Genomic DNA, 15,517 nt, shown 5'->3' on the forward strand with positions numbered 1-15,517 from the left:
GAATCGTCTCTTGGTGGTAAACTGATCCTTGCTAACATCCACAGTGGGCTTTTTTTTTCTTTTTGAGAGAGAATCCACAATGGGCTTTTACTTGTTACCAGCAGGGCCACATGATAAAATGCACTACTACTGAACCCCTTCACCACCACCGATTGGGGGGAATTAAGCTCAGAGTCAGAGGTAATAGCTTCGGTTATCACCGCCAGTTCCCAATCCGGTGGAATGATGAGGGAAAGCAGAATGCATTTTTTTAGATAATGGAAAAAAATTATCCAGCTTCACCCTCCTCATCAAGGGGGATCAGACCAATATCACTACAAGCAATAGCAACCACACTGCATTCTCACAAAAAATGTTTAAAGTATACTTATTAGATGTTCTCACAAAAATGTTTAAAGTATAAAGCATACTTATTAGATGTTCTCACAAAAATGTTTAAAGTATAAAGCTATTTAAAGTATAAAGCATACTTATTAGAAGTCAATCCGTAAACAAAAGATTATCCATGGGAGTATGGGACACGAAGAAACAAAGAGCCGACATCTCCAACATGAGGCATGCCTGAACCATCCTCTTCTTTTGATCCTCATTGCGCTACAAATGCGTCCAATGGCATTACCCAGTACGTTCTCCTGAATAAGACCTGTATAAAAGTTTTCAGTTAACTTTTGTTAAAAACATCATTTACCAGAGAGCCAAATAATCCAACACATAACCGATACGTCTTCAATAAGTGTAGTTTTGGTTTGTGACCCCTTTGTTTTAATCAACTACTAAACAAATCATCAACATTTTTTGGTGGTTGTTAAAAAAACATCCTTTGGTGGTGCTGAATAAAAATAAAGTGGATAGCATGCAAAAAAAAAATTAGGGAGGGCCTGCTTCGGGCTCCGACTCCACGGTGCTGATGATGAGGCAGATGACCGCCGATGCCCGATGGGGCGGCTAGAGCCTCCCCTAGACGAGAGGCGCTCCACTACATGGCTGACGATGGCAGGCTGACATGCTGTTCGTGTCATGTCTACGGATGCAAATGGGTGATCTTTAGATGCCTCTTCAACTCTCTTTAGTTCAAAGTTTTGTACTGCTTTTCTAAAATAGAATGCTATTATAAAAAATAATGTAAAATTTTGAACTAAAGAGAGTTGGAGGGACACCTAATATAAAGGTCACCAATTTGCATGTCTGGCTGTGCACGAGTTGGAGACTGTAGAACGGAGTATGTTCTTTGAAATGTGATGGGAAGGAGTGTGTCTCCCTAGTCACCGTCTCTCCCACATAGATCGCCTCATCGCCTGTGCTGTTCAATGGGTCACAGCACTCGCGTTGTAGTTCAAAATGTTAAGAGGAACATGTTCATTTCCAACCATCCAACTATCATGATATTCTGATTCCAACCTATCTAACAATTGGAATCGGACAAATTTGATATTTTCGATGGTTTAAAAAAAATGTAAACCATTTGTTGGTGCTGTATTGAGAGTTATTAAGTCTTATTTGTTCTTATTCAATAGACTTGACTACAAGCAATAAATACTAGGAACATGAATAAATAATATCCAAATAACTATAAATAGAGCATCAATAAATTTTTTCATATTTTTATCTAAAATGAATTGTTTAATATTTTTTTGATTCTAATTGGAATTTTAAATTTTCAGAAAATGGGAGCCCAAATTTAGTGTGTTCGGTTTTAACAGTTCAGTTGCTCTCAGTGCCCGATTTTGTAGTTTGCGAGTTAAAATCGGACCATATATCATGCTAGTTGAAGGGTCTACTTACTTCGACTGATGTTTGGTTGCAAATATAGGAATATGTATGCCTCCAAGAATCGGGTCCACCTCGTCCCTCCAAAAACGAGCGGATCATTCCGACCCCACTTCAACGCTGTGATCCCTCTGTGTTCGAGCGGTTAAGACACGAGGCGGTACAAGACAAGACAAGGACGCACATGCGGAGGTGGAGTTGTACTAGGACGGTGGCTGGTGGTGGCATAGAGACGGGCGAGCCTTGGGCCACCGGCGCGACGCTGGGGTGCGGCCGCACGGCGCGAATGCTCGGAGGGCAGACGGCCGGTGGCACCTCTCACGGTGGGCAACAGCAGGCGGGGAGAAGCCCGCGGCAGCGCAACCAGGGCGCGCGGGGTGGCTGTGCGTGGTGGGCAGAGGCGGATGCGTGTCCTGGAGAAGAAAACGAAGGAAGAAGATTCATGTTTCTTGATCCGAACAAAAATTTGGATTGGATCCAACCTCAACTAAATGCTAGGTGGGTTGAATCCAACAAAAAAAAAAGAATGGATCTAACCCATCTCCAAACCAAACACATTCTATGAAATTTCTATGAAAAACCTCCGTTCCAAACATACCCTTAAAGGTATTGATGGAGATGCTGTACCCTCTTAAGAATTTTTAAGAGTATCATTATCACTAGGTGTATGCCCGTGGTTGCTAGGAGATATAAAAATTTTCAATGCAATAATTAAAACAAGTGTGAAAAAAATATTATGCAATGAAACAATCAAAAAAATTAATGGCACGGTAAAGAACTAAGTACACTCACAAACGTGGCACGGTAAAGATTCGAACCGAAAAGTTTCAACAAAAATAGCAGCCCGAACGAGCAGCTGCGACCGTTGGATCGCGAATTCGCAATGGACGGCTGGATAAACGATGGCCGGACGGCCGGGGAACGCCGGGCGGAAGCTGCGCTCGTGCCGTCGTGCGGCGCTCCCTCCGCTTCCTGATTTCCTCCGGCTTCCTTATCCGCTTGCGGGCTCAGTTTTTTTTTTCCCAGGGAGAGAGAAAATAAAGAATACTCCGCTTCCGGTTGCGCAACGCCGCCGGCGGCCTTGCGCAGCGCGCCGATGGGCGCCGCCGGTCTCCCGGCACTGTTATATCCGAACCCTCCTCTCTTCTTCCTTTCGGCGGCCTTGCGCAGCGCGCCGATGGGCGCCGCCGGTCTCCCGGCACTGGTATATCCGAACCCTCCTCTCTTCTTCCTTTCCGCTACGCTTATTTTTGTTTTGTTTGTCTTACAAAAGTAGCAGGTCTATTTTTCTTCTTGTTTTTTTCCCTTTTTTGAGATTAGAATGCGAGTCTTTTTCTCGTGTAATGGAGAGGCACCAGTTTTTATTCTGATCTTGATTAGATGTCGTAAGGATTATATTGTGTATAAACTTAGGAATGAACTGTCGTTGTCTCAAGCCTTTCGATCTAGGAATTTCCGTACTTTATTGATGCGATAAGCACGTCACTGAACACCATAATATGACTACATTGCAGGGATGGGCGAAACAGTTTGGACATAGTGCTGATATCAAAATATTTGGTTCAGATATGGCTGTCCATGGAACCCACAAGGCATTCAGTTTTCGATGCTTTGCTGCCAATGGGCGTGCCTTTGGCGCGGATTCGACTAACAAGAGAAAAGTAGGCAGCTTCAATGCTCCATTTCCCTCCCTAATTCCTTCCATCTGCAGCATACTACGCATCTGACAAGCACTAGTTTGAGTGCAAAGACAGAAATGAAACCGTCTCCCAATACTACTAGAGATTCTTAATTCCGTTAAATTTCAGTGATGAAGTTGTACATCTTGTCCAGTAGTTAGGAAAGCCAACTTGCATTGTATCTGAAGGAATTGGAGTCTCTGATGGTCTGTTACGCCTTCTCTTTTCTCCCAGATTAAAAGCAAGAGGAGGCCAAAAGATGTTGCAGTGGAACCAAGGTAACTCACCTAGGGCATTCTATTATAGGGTTTATTTTCTTTGCATTAGAAATAAAGTCTATTCTTATCAGGAACTTTATGGTTTGATGATTGGCACATTATTTTTTTCAGAAAAAATGTCTTATATTTTACAACAGCTCAGGTGGTTATGTGATAGATAAGTGAATCATGCATCTAAATCCAGAATTTTTTTAATTTGTTTTTTGTTTAATGGTATTAGTTATTTCCTTTTTTTTCTTATAGTCTGTTGCTCTGAATGCTCTGACTAAGGATTTGAGAAACTCTTTCATCAAATCAGTTTGCTCGATGCGTTCTAATTAATTATGTTACTTGCTCATATACTTTTTAGAACTTTAAAGTACTGCTATGTTGTTGTCTACATATAACATTATTGTTTCATTAGTTATAAAAAAATTTCTTTTTATGCAGTAAGGTAATATCTGGAAATCCAAAGAACATGGACCAATGTAAGTTGACTTCAATTTTCAGTTAACTTCACAGATTATTGTTTCTGTTACGAACCAATGCCAAGCAAAGACCTTAGTCATAGCAGTGAAATTTTTATACACCAAGCAATTATAACTGTTCTGTTCTTATCCATTCGTAGGGAATTATATTGAAGGAAAATGGTAAATCAGGTGATGCAGAAAGAATGTTTATTCAGGTACAATTTTACTTTGTGGTATGACATTGAGAATTCTTTACAATACTAGATGTAGTTCTATCATATTTTGTCAGTAGAAAGAATGATATCTGTCAAGGATAGGGATCAACATGTTTGGTTATGGTCCTACAACTGCAAGGCCATAGACCAGCTGTACCTTTGTATGCCACCAAAGGCTGTTTGGATAGGCGATCTTGATCCAAATCCATAAGACTTGGTCAATTGGAATTAAATCCAAAAAATCCCAACGCATTCACCACCTCATCCAAACTAGCTACAAGACGTAAAAGTGAGCTGAGATGAATATAAAAGGGAGCAGTCAATAGAATCAAATGTCTTAGTATTGCAATGTATGACTTGACCTTCCATGCAGGCAAAATTCTTCGCCCCAGAGGCAGCAAAGGCGCTAGTTGATCGCTATGCACAAAGATAGTTGAGGAGATGTTTAATGGGCTGTTTTGGATCATCGAGGTTATTCCGTCTATTTCTAGGTGCAGATGTAGGAAATTCTGAGTAATTTTACCCACTGCGCCAATCAGTAGATATTGGCATGGACGACCAGCAGCATGTTAGGAACTTGTATCATAGCAATGTTAAAGGAACCTGGGACATTCTGTATTGTATGGAAGATGGTATGCTCCTGTGCACCCAACTGAAGCCTGATCGTGTATTGTAACCAAGGGCATGTGTGTTTTTTGTTGCTGCTAACTGCAGTTGCATACCCTGTACGAGGTAACAGATTCCAGTTGCAACAAGCTTGTGAACAGTATTGTTTGTGCTTCCGTGCTACTGTTTCTGAAATTTGTTAATTCCATCACCCTTTCAATTCCTTTTGCACTCTAAAGGCTGCACCCTCCTGCTTATTTTTCTAAAGACTGTCACAGCATCTTTTCTCCCATTCTTTCTGCCTTAAGCTTGCAAAGTGACCACCCTGCTGGCTTGGGAGAACACCTGAAAAAAAGAAAAGGAGGTTCGCGCATTTCATCATCCCACAGGCTACTAGTCTCCAAATAGCAAAATATATAATACTGGTGCTTTCGTTTCGGTGGCGGACTTTGGCATTCAGATTATTATGATACATGATGATTAAGGCTGGCAATCCAACAAGCAGGGCAGGCAACCATGTATCGCGGTCGTTCACGAGGGGATCAAACAAACAAGAGAACCCCACTAGATCCTTTGCAATTGCAGCTCTCGCAGCCCACCCAGAGTTAGGCACTGACTTCAAGTCAATTTTAGTTTGGTTGGCAGGTCTCTTGTTTGTTTGCATCCTCTAATTTCTTTCTCGAAACAATATAATGCAAGGAATTGGGATTGGGGTGCTCAATTGTTAAGAATGCCTGGACACGTATTTCATTAAAAGAAAACGATATATTTTTACCGGCAACCGTTTACAAACCCTGTAGGATGGAAGACAAACAAAATTCGCTAAAGTCAAGTCAGCCGAAGACGCAGGGTTTCATCAATTTTCAAACGCTTTGCTCCATGACCCTCCTATCTTTGGAGACACTTCGAAGTGCAACTAGCTAGTACAAATGTCTGCCACCCGCACCGCAATCCACGGCTGATGCGTCAAGAGGGCAATCGTGAACGAGCTAGGGGGTCACCGGGTGTGACAGCATCACCGTGCCACGTCAGCGGATCCCGGCCGGGAAGTCTCTCGGCCACAAGTCCCCGGTGGGCCCGGCGCACTCACCGGCCGGCTCGGTCTTTCTTGTTGCGCCCGTGATCGCTGACATGATCAGGGTACAAACCGACAGGGAGCCTTCACGGGCTGCGGCTTCGCCTGCCTGGGATTTTCCTAGCCGACTGCCTGGGTTCTACTGGAATTGCAGATAGGTACACCCATTAATTTGGTAGCCGCAACGGCAACAGTAAGTTGCAAGTCGCCTATGTGCTTATGCACGGGCGTCGCTATAGAAAAATAAATAAATAGAAAACCATTGCATTTGGAAAATATCCATTACTTTGTAGCATGCTCGCAAGTTGCAACGGTTAGTTTAATCCGAGGACCATTCACGAAAAACCCAAACTTGTTTGTAGCAACGCGCAAGACTCCCCCGTCCCCCCTCCCTACAAATACCCCGGCAGCATGAGCCATATAGCACAGACCCAAATCATCTCAGAGAGTTCGCACACACACCCACACCATCAATAGCCTAGCACTAGCAGCCGGCCGGCCGCCCAGTTTGCTCCGGCGACGACATGGCCGCCACCGCCACCACCAGGGCATCGTCGTCGCTGCTGGCCGCCGCCCTCCTGGTGGCCGCCGTCGCCGTGTCGGCGGCGGCGGTGTGCAACATGAGCAACGAGCAGTTCATGTCGTGCCAGCCGGCGGCGGCGAAGGCGACGGACCCGCCCGCGCCGCCGTCGCGGGCGTGCTGCGACGCGCTGGCCGGCGCCGACCTGGGGTGCCTGTGCGGGTACAAGAACTCGCCCTGGATGGGCGTGTACAACATCGACCCCGAGCGCGCCATGGAGCTGCCGGCCAAGTGCGGCCTCGCCACGCCCGCCAACTGCTGATCTGATCTGAGAGGTCGATCGATCTCGATCAGAGCTTAATTGTTAGCTTGTTCGTTGCCTCGTCCTCGTGTGTGTCCTCGATCGTGTTCTTCTTGACTCGTCGTGATGTGCTCTCGTGTGTACGTGGGTTGCGTCGTCGGTGTGTGCTTTTTGTGTGTGTGTGTGTCGTCGTATATATCTATCCATGTGCTCTCCCTCGTAGCTTTATATATATGACTGTGTGGTTTTCCTTAAAAAAAAAACGTTGTGGTTTTGATCCAAAACATTGTTACTGCTTGGATGATGAACACACTAGTATGTACCTGGCAGTGGCATTCACCCACATGCATAGACATCTAATCTGATGGATAGCTAGCGTACATGCAGTCCGTGAGCAGGAGGCACGTACCTTTTGGCTGGATGCATGCTATAATGGACGCCGATCCGATGGCAAAGTACCAGCTCCGCACTGTATTGTCGATGTAGCAGGTTGGAGCTGGAGCTGCAAAGAGCCATAATTTGCAGCTCCACCGACTTGTTTCTATTTCAACACTAATTTGGGAACTAATTTTAACTAAAGAAAGAGGCAGAAAAACCTCATTAAATAGTAGTGCTACAGCAGTATGAATAATAGTGCATGCGTAAGAAAAGCCGGAGCCCATAAGCTGTGCTGAAGGGGCCAGTACGCATGATCGACAATGGAAATGTCCTATTTCCCTGAACTATAGATTGAGTTTACGTTTCCACCTTAAACTTAAAAACCGGGTATTTTGCCTCCTCAAACTCGCGAAGCCGGACATATGACCTCGTTGTGTGGTTTTTCTTAGTAGTTTTTCTTTTTTTCTTTTATATTTATTTTGGACAAAATTTTAAAAAATTATAGTAAAGGTGTGTCTGGGAGCACTCCAACTCTAAAAAAATAACTCTAGAGTAGCAACTCCACATTTTTGCAGCTCCACTCTATAAACTCTAGAAAAACATAGATTTGAGGAATATGCTTGGCTAATAGCGTAACTCCAACTCTAGAAATTAAATATTTTTATTGTGAATAGTCCGTTGTACCCTTGAAAGCGGGGCTGCATGTCAACCTCTCCTCTTCGCCCCTCTTCTTCCTCCACTGCTCCTCTGCACCAACACGAGCACTGCCAGCAGAGGCAAGGGTGGACGGACGGGTGAATCAGCAGAGGCAAGCACGAGCACTGCTAGCAGAGGCAAGGGCGGACGGTGACTCTCGCGATTGGGGAATCAGGTCTGGGGCCTCCTCGCTTGGTGTGGGGCCCTTTTGTCGCTGGCGGGGATGCAGCCGACGGCGAGGTGCATGGGGGAGGAAATCGAGGCAGGGGAGAGGCGGATCTGGGGGAGGAATCGGAGGAGAAGAGGAGGAAAGATGAGAAGGGGGCCTTCCGCGGAGCCAGCAGCATGCCCAGTATCTCCATCACCTCCTCTGCACCACCTCGCCACCAGCGCGGAGCCTGCCCTCGCTGCTCCGGGTCTGGACGCCGCGGCGCTGCTCCGGGTCCGGGCGCCGCCCTCGGGGACCTCCAAGAACTCGATCCGGCCCAGGGCCCTTCAAGTGACAAAGTCCAGGCTCCGTCGCGCCATGGACGGCGGCGCGAGGGCCGACGGCGGGGCCGGCGCGGGGAGCTGTCGTCGGAGCGGCGCGCTGGGAGAGAAGAGAACGGGAGGGAGGGGACGAGATGAACGACTTTCTTTCATTTTTTCCGCTCCCGAACCGGTAGAAGAGGTGTAACAAGTGGCATGGTGGCTAAATAGTTAGCAACTCTATAAGAATGTTTAGACCGGGTCTCTGGTTTGACCAACTCCCGCTGGGACGCGGCGACTCAGAGCTCTGTACCGAACCTAGGGTTTCGGGTCTGTTTTCTTCTCCAAAATCCCACTACATTTTCCACAAAATCGAGTGCGGAGCTGGTCTTCCCTGCTCTACGCCAGTGGAGCGGGTTGGGGGTGCTTGGGGGTGGCTCTGTGTGGCGGCATGTGGAGGTGGTGTTGGGGTGAGTGAGCTTTGGGGCTGGTGTGGGCGGTGCTGGTGGACGGGGTGCGGTCACTGAGTTTTGATGGGGAAGGGGAGGAAGAAGGGGGAGGTGGACCTGGAGGGGCTCATGGGTGGGCTCAAGCTTTCGGAGGAGGAGCGGAGGGCGGTCAAGGGGGCGTGGCAGGCAGGAGCGCGGGAGGCGAGCGGGAATCCTCAAGCTGTTGGTAAGCTGTTCTCAACGAAAGCTGGTTATGCAGAAGGGATGGTGCAAGCTTTGGGCAAAATTTGGTGTCCGGTAAAAGGAATCAGGTGCAAGGAATTGGGGGAGAATTTATTCTTATTTACGTTCCTTCAACCGGGGGGCAAAAGAAGAGCTGTTACTGAGGGACCTTGGGAATTCGGCGGTGACTTACTTATTGTGGTCGATTTTGATGAGACAAAAAGGTTGAAGGACTTGGAGTTCACTCATATTCCGGTGTGGATCCGAGTCTTTAACCTCCCTCTGGGTCTGATGAATGAGGAAACTGGCCGGTTGATTGGAGACAAGGTGGGCAAATAGTTGGAGGTGGACACTGATGAAGATGGGTCAGCTGTGGGGAGCTTCTTGAGAATAAAATCTCTAATTGATGTTCGGAAACCGTTACTAAGGGGAGTGATGATGGAGAATGAAAAAGGGGAGCAGAACTGCTGGTGCAATTTCAGATATGAATTCCTTCCCAATTTTTGTTATTCCTGTGGGTTACTTGGTCACGTTGAGAGGGAGTGTGATGACATTGTCTGGAAGGAGACCGGCCCACAGTTTGGAGACTGGATGAGGGCAACCCCGGCAAAGAAGTGGGACCAGCGAAGCCGCTGGTCGGGAGGGAGCAGCGCAGGTGACAGTTTGCAAAAGAAATCGTCGGGATCCTGGAGAAGGGAGGATTCGGGGGAAAAAAGCTCAACAGTTGGAGGATAGTAGGAGAGGAAAGAGTGTGGAGGATCTAGAGCTCCGGGATGATGGGTCTAGCCCTTTGAAGCTGATGCCGGGAGCACTAAAGAAGGTGCAGTTCCGAAAAAAATATCTTTTGGAGATATTACGAGCACGGGAAAAAAAAGCAAGGTGGAGCCGGTGGTGGGGCAAGGGGACCAGCTTAGTCCAGTGGGGGAGAAGGAGCAGGCTCATGGCATAAGAGATGGGGGAGAAAAAGAGATTAACCAGCAGGTTTGTGGTCAGGTAGAGGATACAGGTTTGGCAGGGATGGAAGTGGATGAGATGGCAGGGTTACAGGCGGGTGATGAGGTGGGTAAAGGGTCTTTTTTGGCCGACTAGTCTAAGGAGGAGGTGCCAGATCAGGTTTTGGAGGAGGGCCAGAAGCCTAAGGGGAAGAGGACTTCAACCTTCAAGAGGCGGCCACGGGACCGGGAGGCAGCAAAGGAAGGGAACATTAGCCTCCCCTCGGGGTCGCGAAAAAGAGTGAATGAGGGAGATAATATAGATGATGAATCTCAGAAAAGGGCTAAGATCCAGGATGTGATAGTGGGTGTGGAGACGGAGGAAAATCAGTCTTTGATGGCTGGGCTGCCTGGTTAGCCTGGCCGGTCCCAATGAGGATTGTGGCGTGGAACTGCCGGGGGTTGGGGAATGGCCCGGCAGTTCGTGGTCTTCTGGATGTCCAGAAGGAGGACCCCGATGTCTTGTTTCTCTCCGAAACAAAGCATGGTAAGAAATGGATGGAGGGCTTTAGGTGGAGGCTGAAGATGACAAATATGGTAGTGAAGGATAGTGAAGGGACGAGAGGCGATTTGGCACTATTTTGGAAAAAGGAGGTGAATTTGAGGGTGTTGAGCTGGTCCAGATATCATATTGATACTATAATTAAGGAGGGGGATGAGAGTGCTTGGAAGGTTACTGGAATATATGGAGAGTCCCGTTGTGAAGAGAAGGAGAAAACTTGGAGACTACTACGTATCTTACAGCATCACAGTAAGCTTCCATGGCTGTGTTGTGGTGATTTTAATGAGATCCTGTTTAATTGTGAAAAGGAAGGAGGTCCCCCTAGAGCGGAGAGAAGTACGCTGAAATTCAGAGAAGCGCTAGAGGAGTGTGATTTGCATGATTTGGGATTTGTTGGAGATGTGTTCACATGGAGGAATCATCACCATTGGGCGGCCAGTTATGTCAGGGAAAGGTTGGACAGGGCGGTGGCAAATAGTGCATGGCAGGCTCGCTTCCCTTTGGTCCGTGTTATTAATGGTGACCCTCGTCATTCAGATCATAGACCCATCATTGTGGAACCAGGTGTGAAGGAAAAATCTCACTGGAGGGAACCACTAGAGTTTATGAAGAAATTTGAGGCGAGGTGGTTGGAGGAGGAGGAGTGTAGTGAAAGGGTGAAGGAGGCATGGGAAAATGATATCAGTAATGGCAGTGTAAGTCTCAGGGAAATCCAAGCCCAAGTGCTTGGGGAATTATGGAAGTGGGACCGGGAGGTCCTAGGGGCATTGGACAGAAGAATCAAAAGTGCCAAGAGGGAGTTGGAGAGGTGCAGGAGGGCTGCTATATCCCAAAAGCAAATAAATCGAGAACATTTGCTGTGGTACAAGCTAGAGCGCCTGTTGGATCAACAGCATGTCTATTGGCAGCAGTGAGCTCACTCGTCTTGGCTGATTAAGGGGGACCGTAACACAAAGTTTTTCCATGCTCAAGCATCTGAAAGGAAAAGGAGGAATACAATTTTTAAACTGAAGGATGAGGGCGGAGGAGAGGTGGCGGGGAAATACTTGAAATCTTTTATCACTAACCAGTATCAACAACTTTTTATGTCCTCTGCAGGTAGCCAAATTGAGGAAGTTCTTGACTGTTTGCAACAAAAGATTACTCGGGATATGAATGACAACTTGACAGCACCTTTCTCAAGTGATGAAGTTTGGGCAGCGCTAAAGGATATGGGTGAACTCAAAGCGCCAGGGGCTGATGGCATGCCAGTGGTTTTCTATAAGAAATTCTGGTCACTAGTGGGAGAAAAGGTTAAGGAGGAAGTGCTTGCTGTGCTAAACGGGGCTGTCATGCCGGAAGGATGGAATGATACTGTCATTGTTCTAGTTCCAAAAACCAAGTCACCAGAGAAATTGAAGGACTTAAGGCCAATTAGCCTGTGCAATGTAGTGTACAAACTCATCTCAAAAGTCTTAGCAAACAGGTTAAAAGTGGTGTTGCCGGAGATCATCTCGCCATCTCAAAGTGCGTTTGTACCAGGGAGACTAATTACTGATAATGTCTTACTAGCTTATGAGCTCACACACTATCTAAATCAAAGGAGGTGGGGCAAAAATGGAGTGGCTGCTATCAAATTGGATATGAGCAAAGCTTATGACCGGGTCGAATGGTGCTTCCTAGAGAAAATGATGCTGAAATTGGGATTTGCAGTGCAGTGGGTGGAAAGGGTGATGAAGTGTGTTTCGACAGTGAGCTATCACATTAAAGTCAATGGGGATCACTCCAACAAAATCTATCCACAGAGAGGGTTGCGCCAAGGGAATCCCTTGTCTCCTTATCTTTTCATCTTGTGTGCAGAGGGTCTTTCAGCATTGCTGCAGAAAGCAGAGGAGCAGGGCCGAATTGAGGGGATAAGAGTGTGCAGGGAAGCCCCGAGAATTAACCACCTTTTCTTTGCAGATGATTCACTGATTTTGATGCGAGCCAATAAGGGGGATGCACAAGAGTTAAAGAGGATTTTACAAGTTTATGAGACTATCTCGGGACAGGTGATCAATAGAGATAAATCTGATGTCTTGTTCAGTCCAAATACTAGCTCTGATGACAAGGAGGAGGTGAGACAAGCACTCAATATTGTCCTAGAAGCGAAGAATGAGAAATACCTGGGGTTGCCGGTCTCAATTGGGAAATCAAGGAAAAAAGCTTTTGAATACATAAAGAAAAAAGTTTGGTTCCGGATTCAGGGGTGGCAGGAGAAATTGTTGTCCAAGGCAGGAAAGGAAATTTTAGTAAAAGCAGTGGCTCAAGCTATTCCAACCTATGCTATGTCCTGTTTCGAGCTGACTAAAGGGCTTTGTGATGAGCTGAGTTCCATGATTGGTAGATGGTGGTGGAGCCAGAACAACGAGGATAATAAAATTCATTGGCTGGCATGGGACAAGCTAACCCTCCCAAAAAACAAGGGAGGCCTGGGTTTCCGAGATCTCTATTTGTTTAACCAGGCCATGCTAGCTAGACAAGCATGGAGACTATTGGTTTCCCTAGATACTTTATGTGGTCAGGTGCTAAAGGCCAAATATTTTCCCAATGGTACTATCTTGCAATGTGAGGCACGTGATGGGATCTCTTACACATGGAGAAGTATCTTGAAAGGAGTGGACTTGATTAAGGAGGGGGTCATCTGGCGGATAGGAAATGGTGAATCAGTGAATATTTGGACGGATCCATGGATTCCACATGGCAAAACGAGAAGACCGGCTACTTATAGAGGGGCTGTTGTATTGACAAGGGTAGTGGATTTACTGGATCCAGTTTCCGGGTCATGGGATGAGACCTTAGTGAAGGACACCTTTTCAGAGTTTGATGCTGAAGCTATTCTAAAATTGAGAGTTAATCTAGATATGGAGGACAGGCATGCCTGGCATTTTGATAAAAAGGGGTTGTTCTCGGTAAAATCAGCATATAAACTGGCCATACAGAGAAGAGAAAATGAGATGGGCAGGAATGCAGCAAGTTCTGAGTCATTGCCAGTGGGAAACTCGGGGTTTAGGTGGGATAAAATATGGGGGATGAAGGTCCCAAACAAGGTGAAAATGTTTATTTGGCGCTTAGTGCATAATAGTTTGGCGGTGCAGCGAAATTTGCTCCGCAGAGGCATGAAGGTGGACACCCTCTGTCCCATGTGTCAAAGGTTAGAAGAGGACCCCGGGCATCTTTTTTTCAAATGCAAAGGAGTGAAGGAGTGCTGGAGGAGGCTAAATCTAGAGGAATACCGGATCATTTTAGCTGCTTGTCACTCTGGAAAGGATATGATGCAGACAATCTGGTCTCTCCCATCACAGATTCAATTGCAAATTATTGTCCTCTTGTGGAGATGGTGGTCAGCAAGGAATAAGGCAAATGCGGGGGATAAAAGACCCACAGGTCCTGAGGTATGCTCGCTGGTGACTTTTTATGTCTGTGAGTTTGAGAAAGGTCGCAAGTCAGACAATATATTTCAGCAAGTCAAACAACAGAGATGGGAGCCGCCTCCTGAAGATGTGTATAAGATCAACACTGATGGGGCTTTTAGAGCAGTTACAAATCAAGGAGGTTGGGGTTTTGTTGTGAGAAACAGAGTGGGTGATTTTCTAGAAGGTGGTTGTGGTAATCTGCGTAGGGTGGCCTCCTCTTTTCAAGATGAAGCTCTTGCTGTCTTACATAGTGTGGTGAGAGTTTTGCAGCTGGGAATATCAAGAATCATCCTTGAGACTGATGCATCTGACTTAGTCAGGGGTCTGACTTCTACTGATCTTGATCAAAGTGTGGATGGCAGCCTACTCAAGCAAATCAGGGATTTCATTGATTCATCTTTTGATCAGTGTGTCATTCGGCATTGTCCGAGAAATTGCAACAAAGTGGCAGATTGCCTTGCAATGTATGGGGCGAGTGAGGTTAGCTCTGGTTCAGTTGTGTTCATGAGCCAAGTCCCCTCTTTTGTTGCCAACTTGGTCCTGGGTGATCAGGTTGGATTTGCTGTTTAATGGAAACTAGCTTTCCGAGTCAAAAAAAAAAACTCTATAAGAATGTTTATACCAGTTGTTTTTGGAGCACCCCAGAAAAGCAAGGAATTGACCCTCAACTTTAAGTTTTTTTCGGAGTTGGTGTTGTTGGAGCTAAACACGTTTGGCACGACACATTGATGGAGTTGTGTAGTTCTTGGAGTGGAGCTCTCCCAAATACGCCCTAAATCATAAAAAATCCTAAAATAGAAAGTCAAATTTTGTTGCACTCCACCTGAGTATTTCTATGCAGTAATATATGATATGATATAATTTAGTAAACATTGTATTTTTAATTTTAGATATTTATGTTTATATAATTAATTCATATCTATATTTTTCTTGGTCCAATTGTGGTGAAATTCTTATGGTGGTCTAATAATTAAATGGAACTGTAGTAAAAATTTCATGCTCATTGAGTTATAGATTCAGGAGTTTAATTCCAAACTATACCAGACTCTTCAGTTTGTCAAGAATAAATGATCCAATGACCACGAAATATTTACTGCAATTGAAGAATATAATTATTAGCTCACCATAAAAATTTCACCATAATTGGACCAAGGAATATGTAGATATGAAATAATTACATAAAAATAAATATTTAAAATTAACAATATAATATTTACTAAAATATATCATACAATATGTTAAATGTATAGATCTACTCTTGTGGAGTCCAACAAAATTTAGTTTTCTATTTTATGTTTTTTTATGATTTACTATAATTTTTTAAAAATTTATCCAAAATAAATATAAAAGATAAAGAAGAAAACCACTAAGAGAGGTCATATATCCAGTTTTGCGGGTTCGAGGAGACAAAATACCTAGTTTTCAAGTTAAAGCTGGGAACGTAAACTCGACCCACAATTCAGGAAGGTAAATAAGACTTTTTTCT

General features: G+C 45.5%; 3 protein-coding genes across 5 annotated transcripts; all 3 read left to right on the top strand.

Moving 5' to 3' along the window:
- The first annotated feature begins 2,683 nt into the window (after nt 1-2,683).
- Nucleotides 2,684-5,214, top strand: LOC120668652. 3 transcript variants are annotated; one of them, XM_039948403.1, is made up of 6 exons: nt 2,684-2,971; nt 3,334-3,428; nt 3,681-3,724; nt 3,836-3,866; nt 4,154-4,388; nt 4,762-5,214. In XM_039948403.1, the coding sequence occupies exons 1-5, from the start codon at nt 2,864-2,866 to the stop codon at nt 4,215-4,217; spliced, it is 342 nt and encodes a 113-aa protein (XP_039804337.1). In that variant the 5' UTR covers nt 2,684-2,863; the 3' UTR covers nt 4,218-4,388; nt 4,762-5,214. The 3 variants fall into 3 exon arrangements, with proteins under 3 accessions (XP_039804337.1, XP_039804344.1, XP_039804331.1); XM_039948410.1 differs by having other exon boundaries at nt 2,735-2,971; nt 3,282-3,428; XM_039948397.1 differs by lacking the exon at nt 3,836-3,866 and having other exon boundaries at nt 2,742-2,971; nt 3,282-3,428.
- A 1,285-nt stretch (nt 5,215-6,499) lies between these two features.
- Nucleotides 6,500-7,174, top strand: LOC120668674 (putative lipid-transfer protein DIR1). The gene has a single exon (XM_039948421.1). The coding sequence runs from the start codon at nt 6,594-6,596 to the stop codon at nt 6,909-6,911; it is 318 nt and encodes a 105-aa protein (XP_039804355.1). The 5' UTR covers nt 6,500-6,593; the 3' UTR covers nt 6,912-7,174.
- A 3,293-nt stretch (nt 7,175-10,467) lies between these two features.
- LOC120695147 lies at nt 10,468-14,601 on the top strand. Its single transcript, XM_039978456.1, has 2 exons — nt 10,468-11,281; nt 11,696-14,601. The coding sequence occupies exons 1-2, from the start codon at nt 10,468-10,470 to the stop codon at nt 14,599-14,601; spliced, it is 3,720 nt and encodes a 1,239-aa protein (XP_039834390.1).
- The last annotated feature ends 916 nt before the right edge of the window (nt 14,602-15,517 follow it).

This window comes from Panicum virgatum, chromosome 2K, assembly GCF_016808335.1.
Source record: "Panicum virgatum strain AP13 chromosome 2K, P.virgatum_v5, whole genome shotgun sequence".
Taxonomy (NCBI): Eukaryota; Viridiplantae; Streptophyta; class Magnoliopsida; order Poales; family Poaceae; genus Panicum; species Panicum virgatum.

Coding starts and splice junctions, on each gene's coding strand:
- LOC120668652 (XM_039948397.1), top strand. CDS start 2,864: ATGGGCGCCGCCGGTCTCCCGGCACTGTTATATCCGAACCCTCCTCTC. Junction 3,429..3,680: donor ATTCGACTAACAAGAGAAAA/GTAGGCAGCTTC, acceptor CTTTTCTCCCAG/ATTAAAAGCAAGAGGAGGCC. Junction 3,725..4,153: donor GATGTTGCAGTGGAACCAAG/GTAACTCACCTA, acceptor CTTTTTATGCAG/TAAGGTAATATCTGGAAATC.
- LOC120695147 (XM_039978456.1), top strand. CDS start 10,468: ATGAGGATTGTGGCGTGGAACTGCCGGGGGTTGGGGAATGGCCCGGCA. Junction 11,282..11,695: donor GGCATGGGAAAATGATATCA/GTAATGGCAGTG, acceptor TGTCCTCTGCAG/GTAGCCAAATTGAGGAAGTT.
- LOC120668674 (XM_039948421.1), top strand. CDS start 6,594: ATGGCCGCCACCGCCACCACCAGGGCATCGTCGTCGCTGCTGGCCGCC.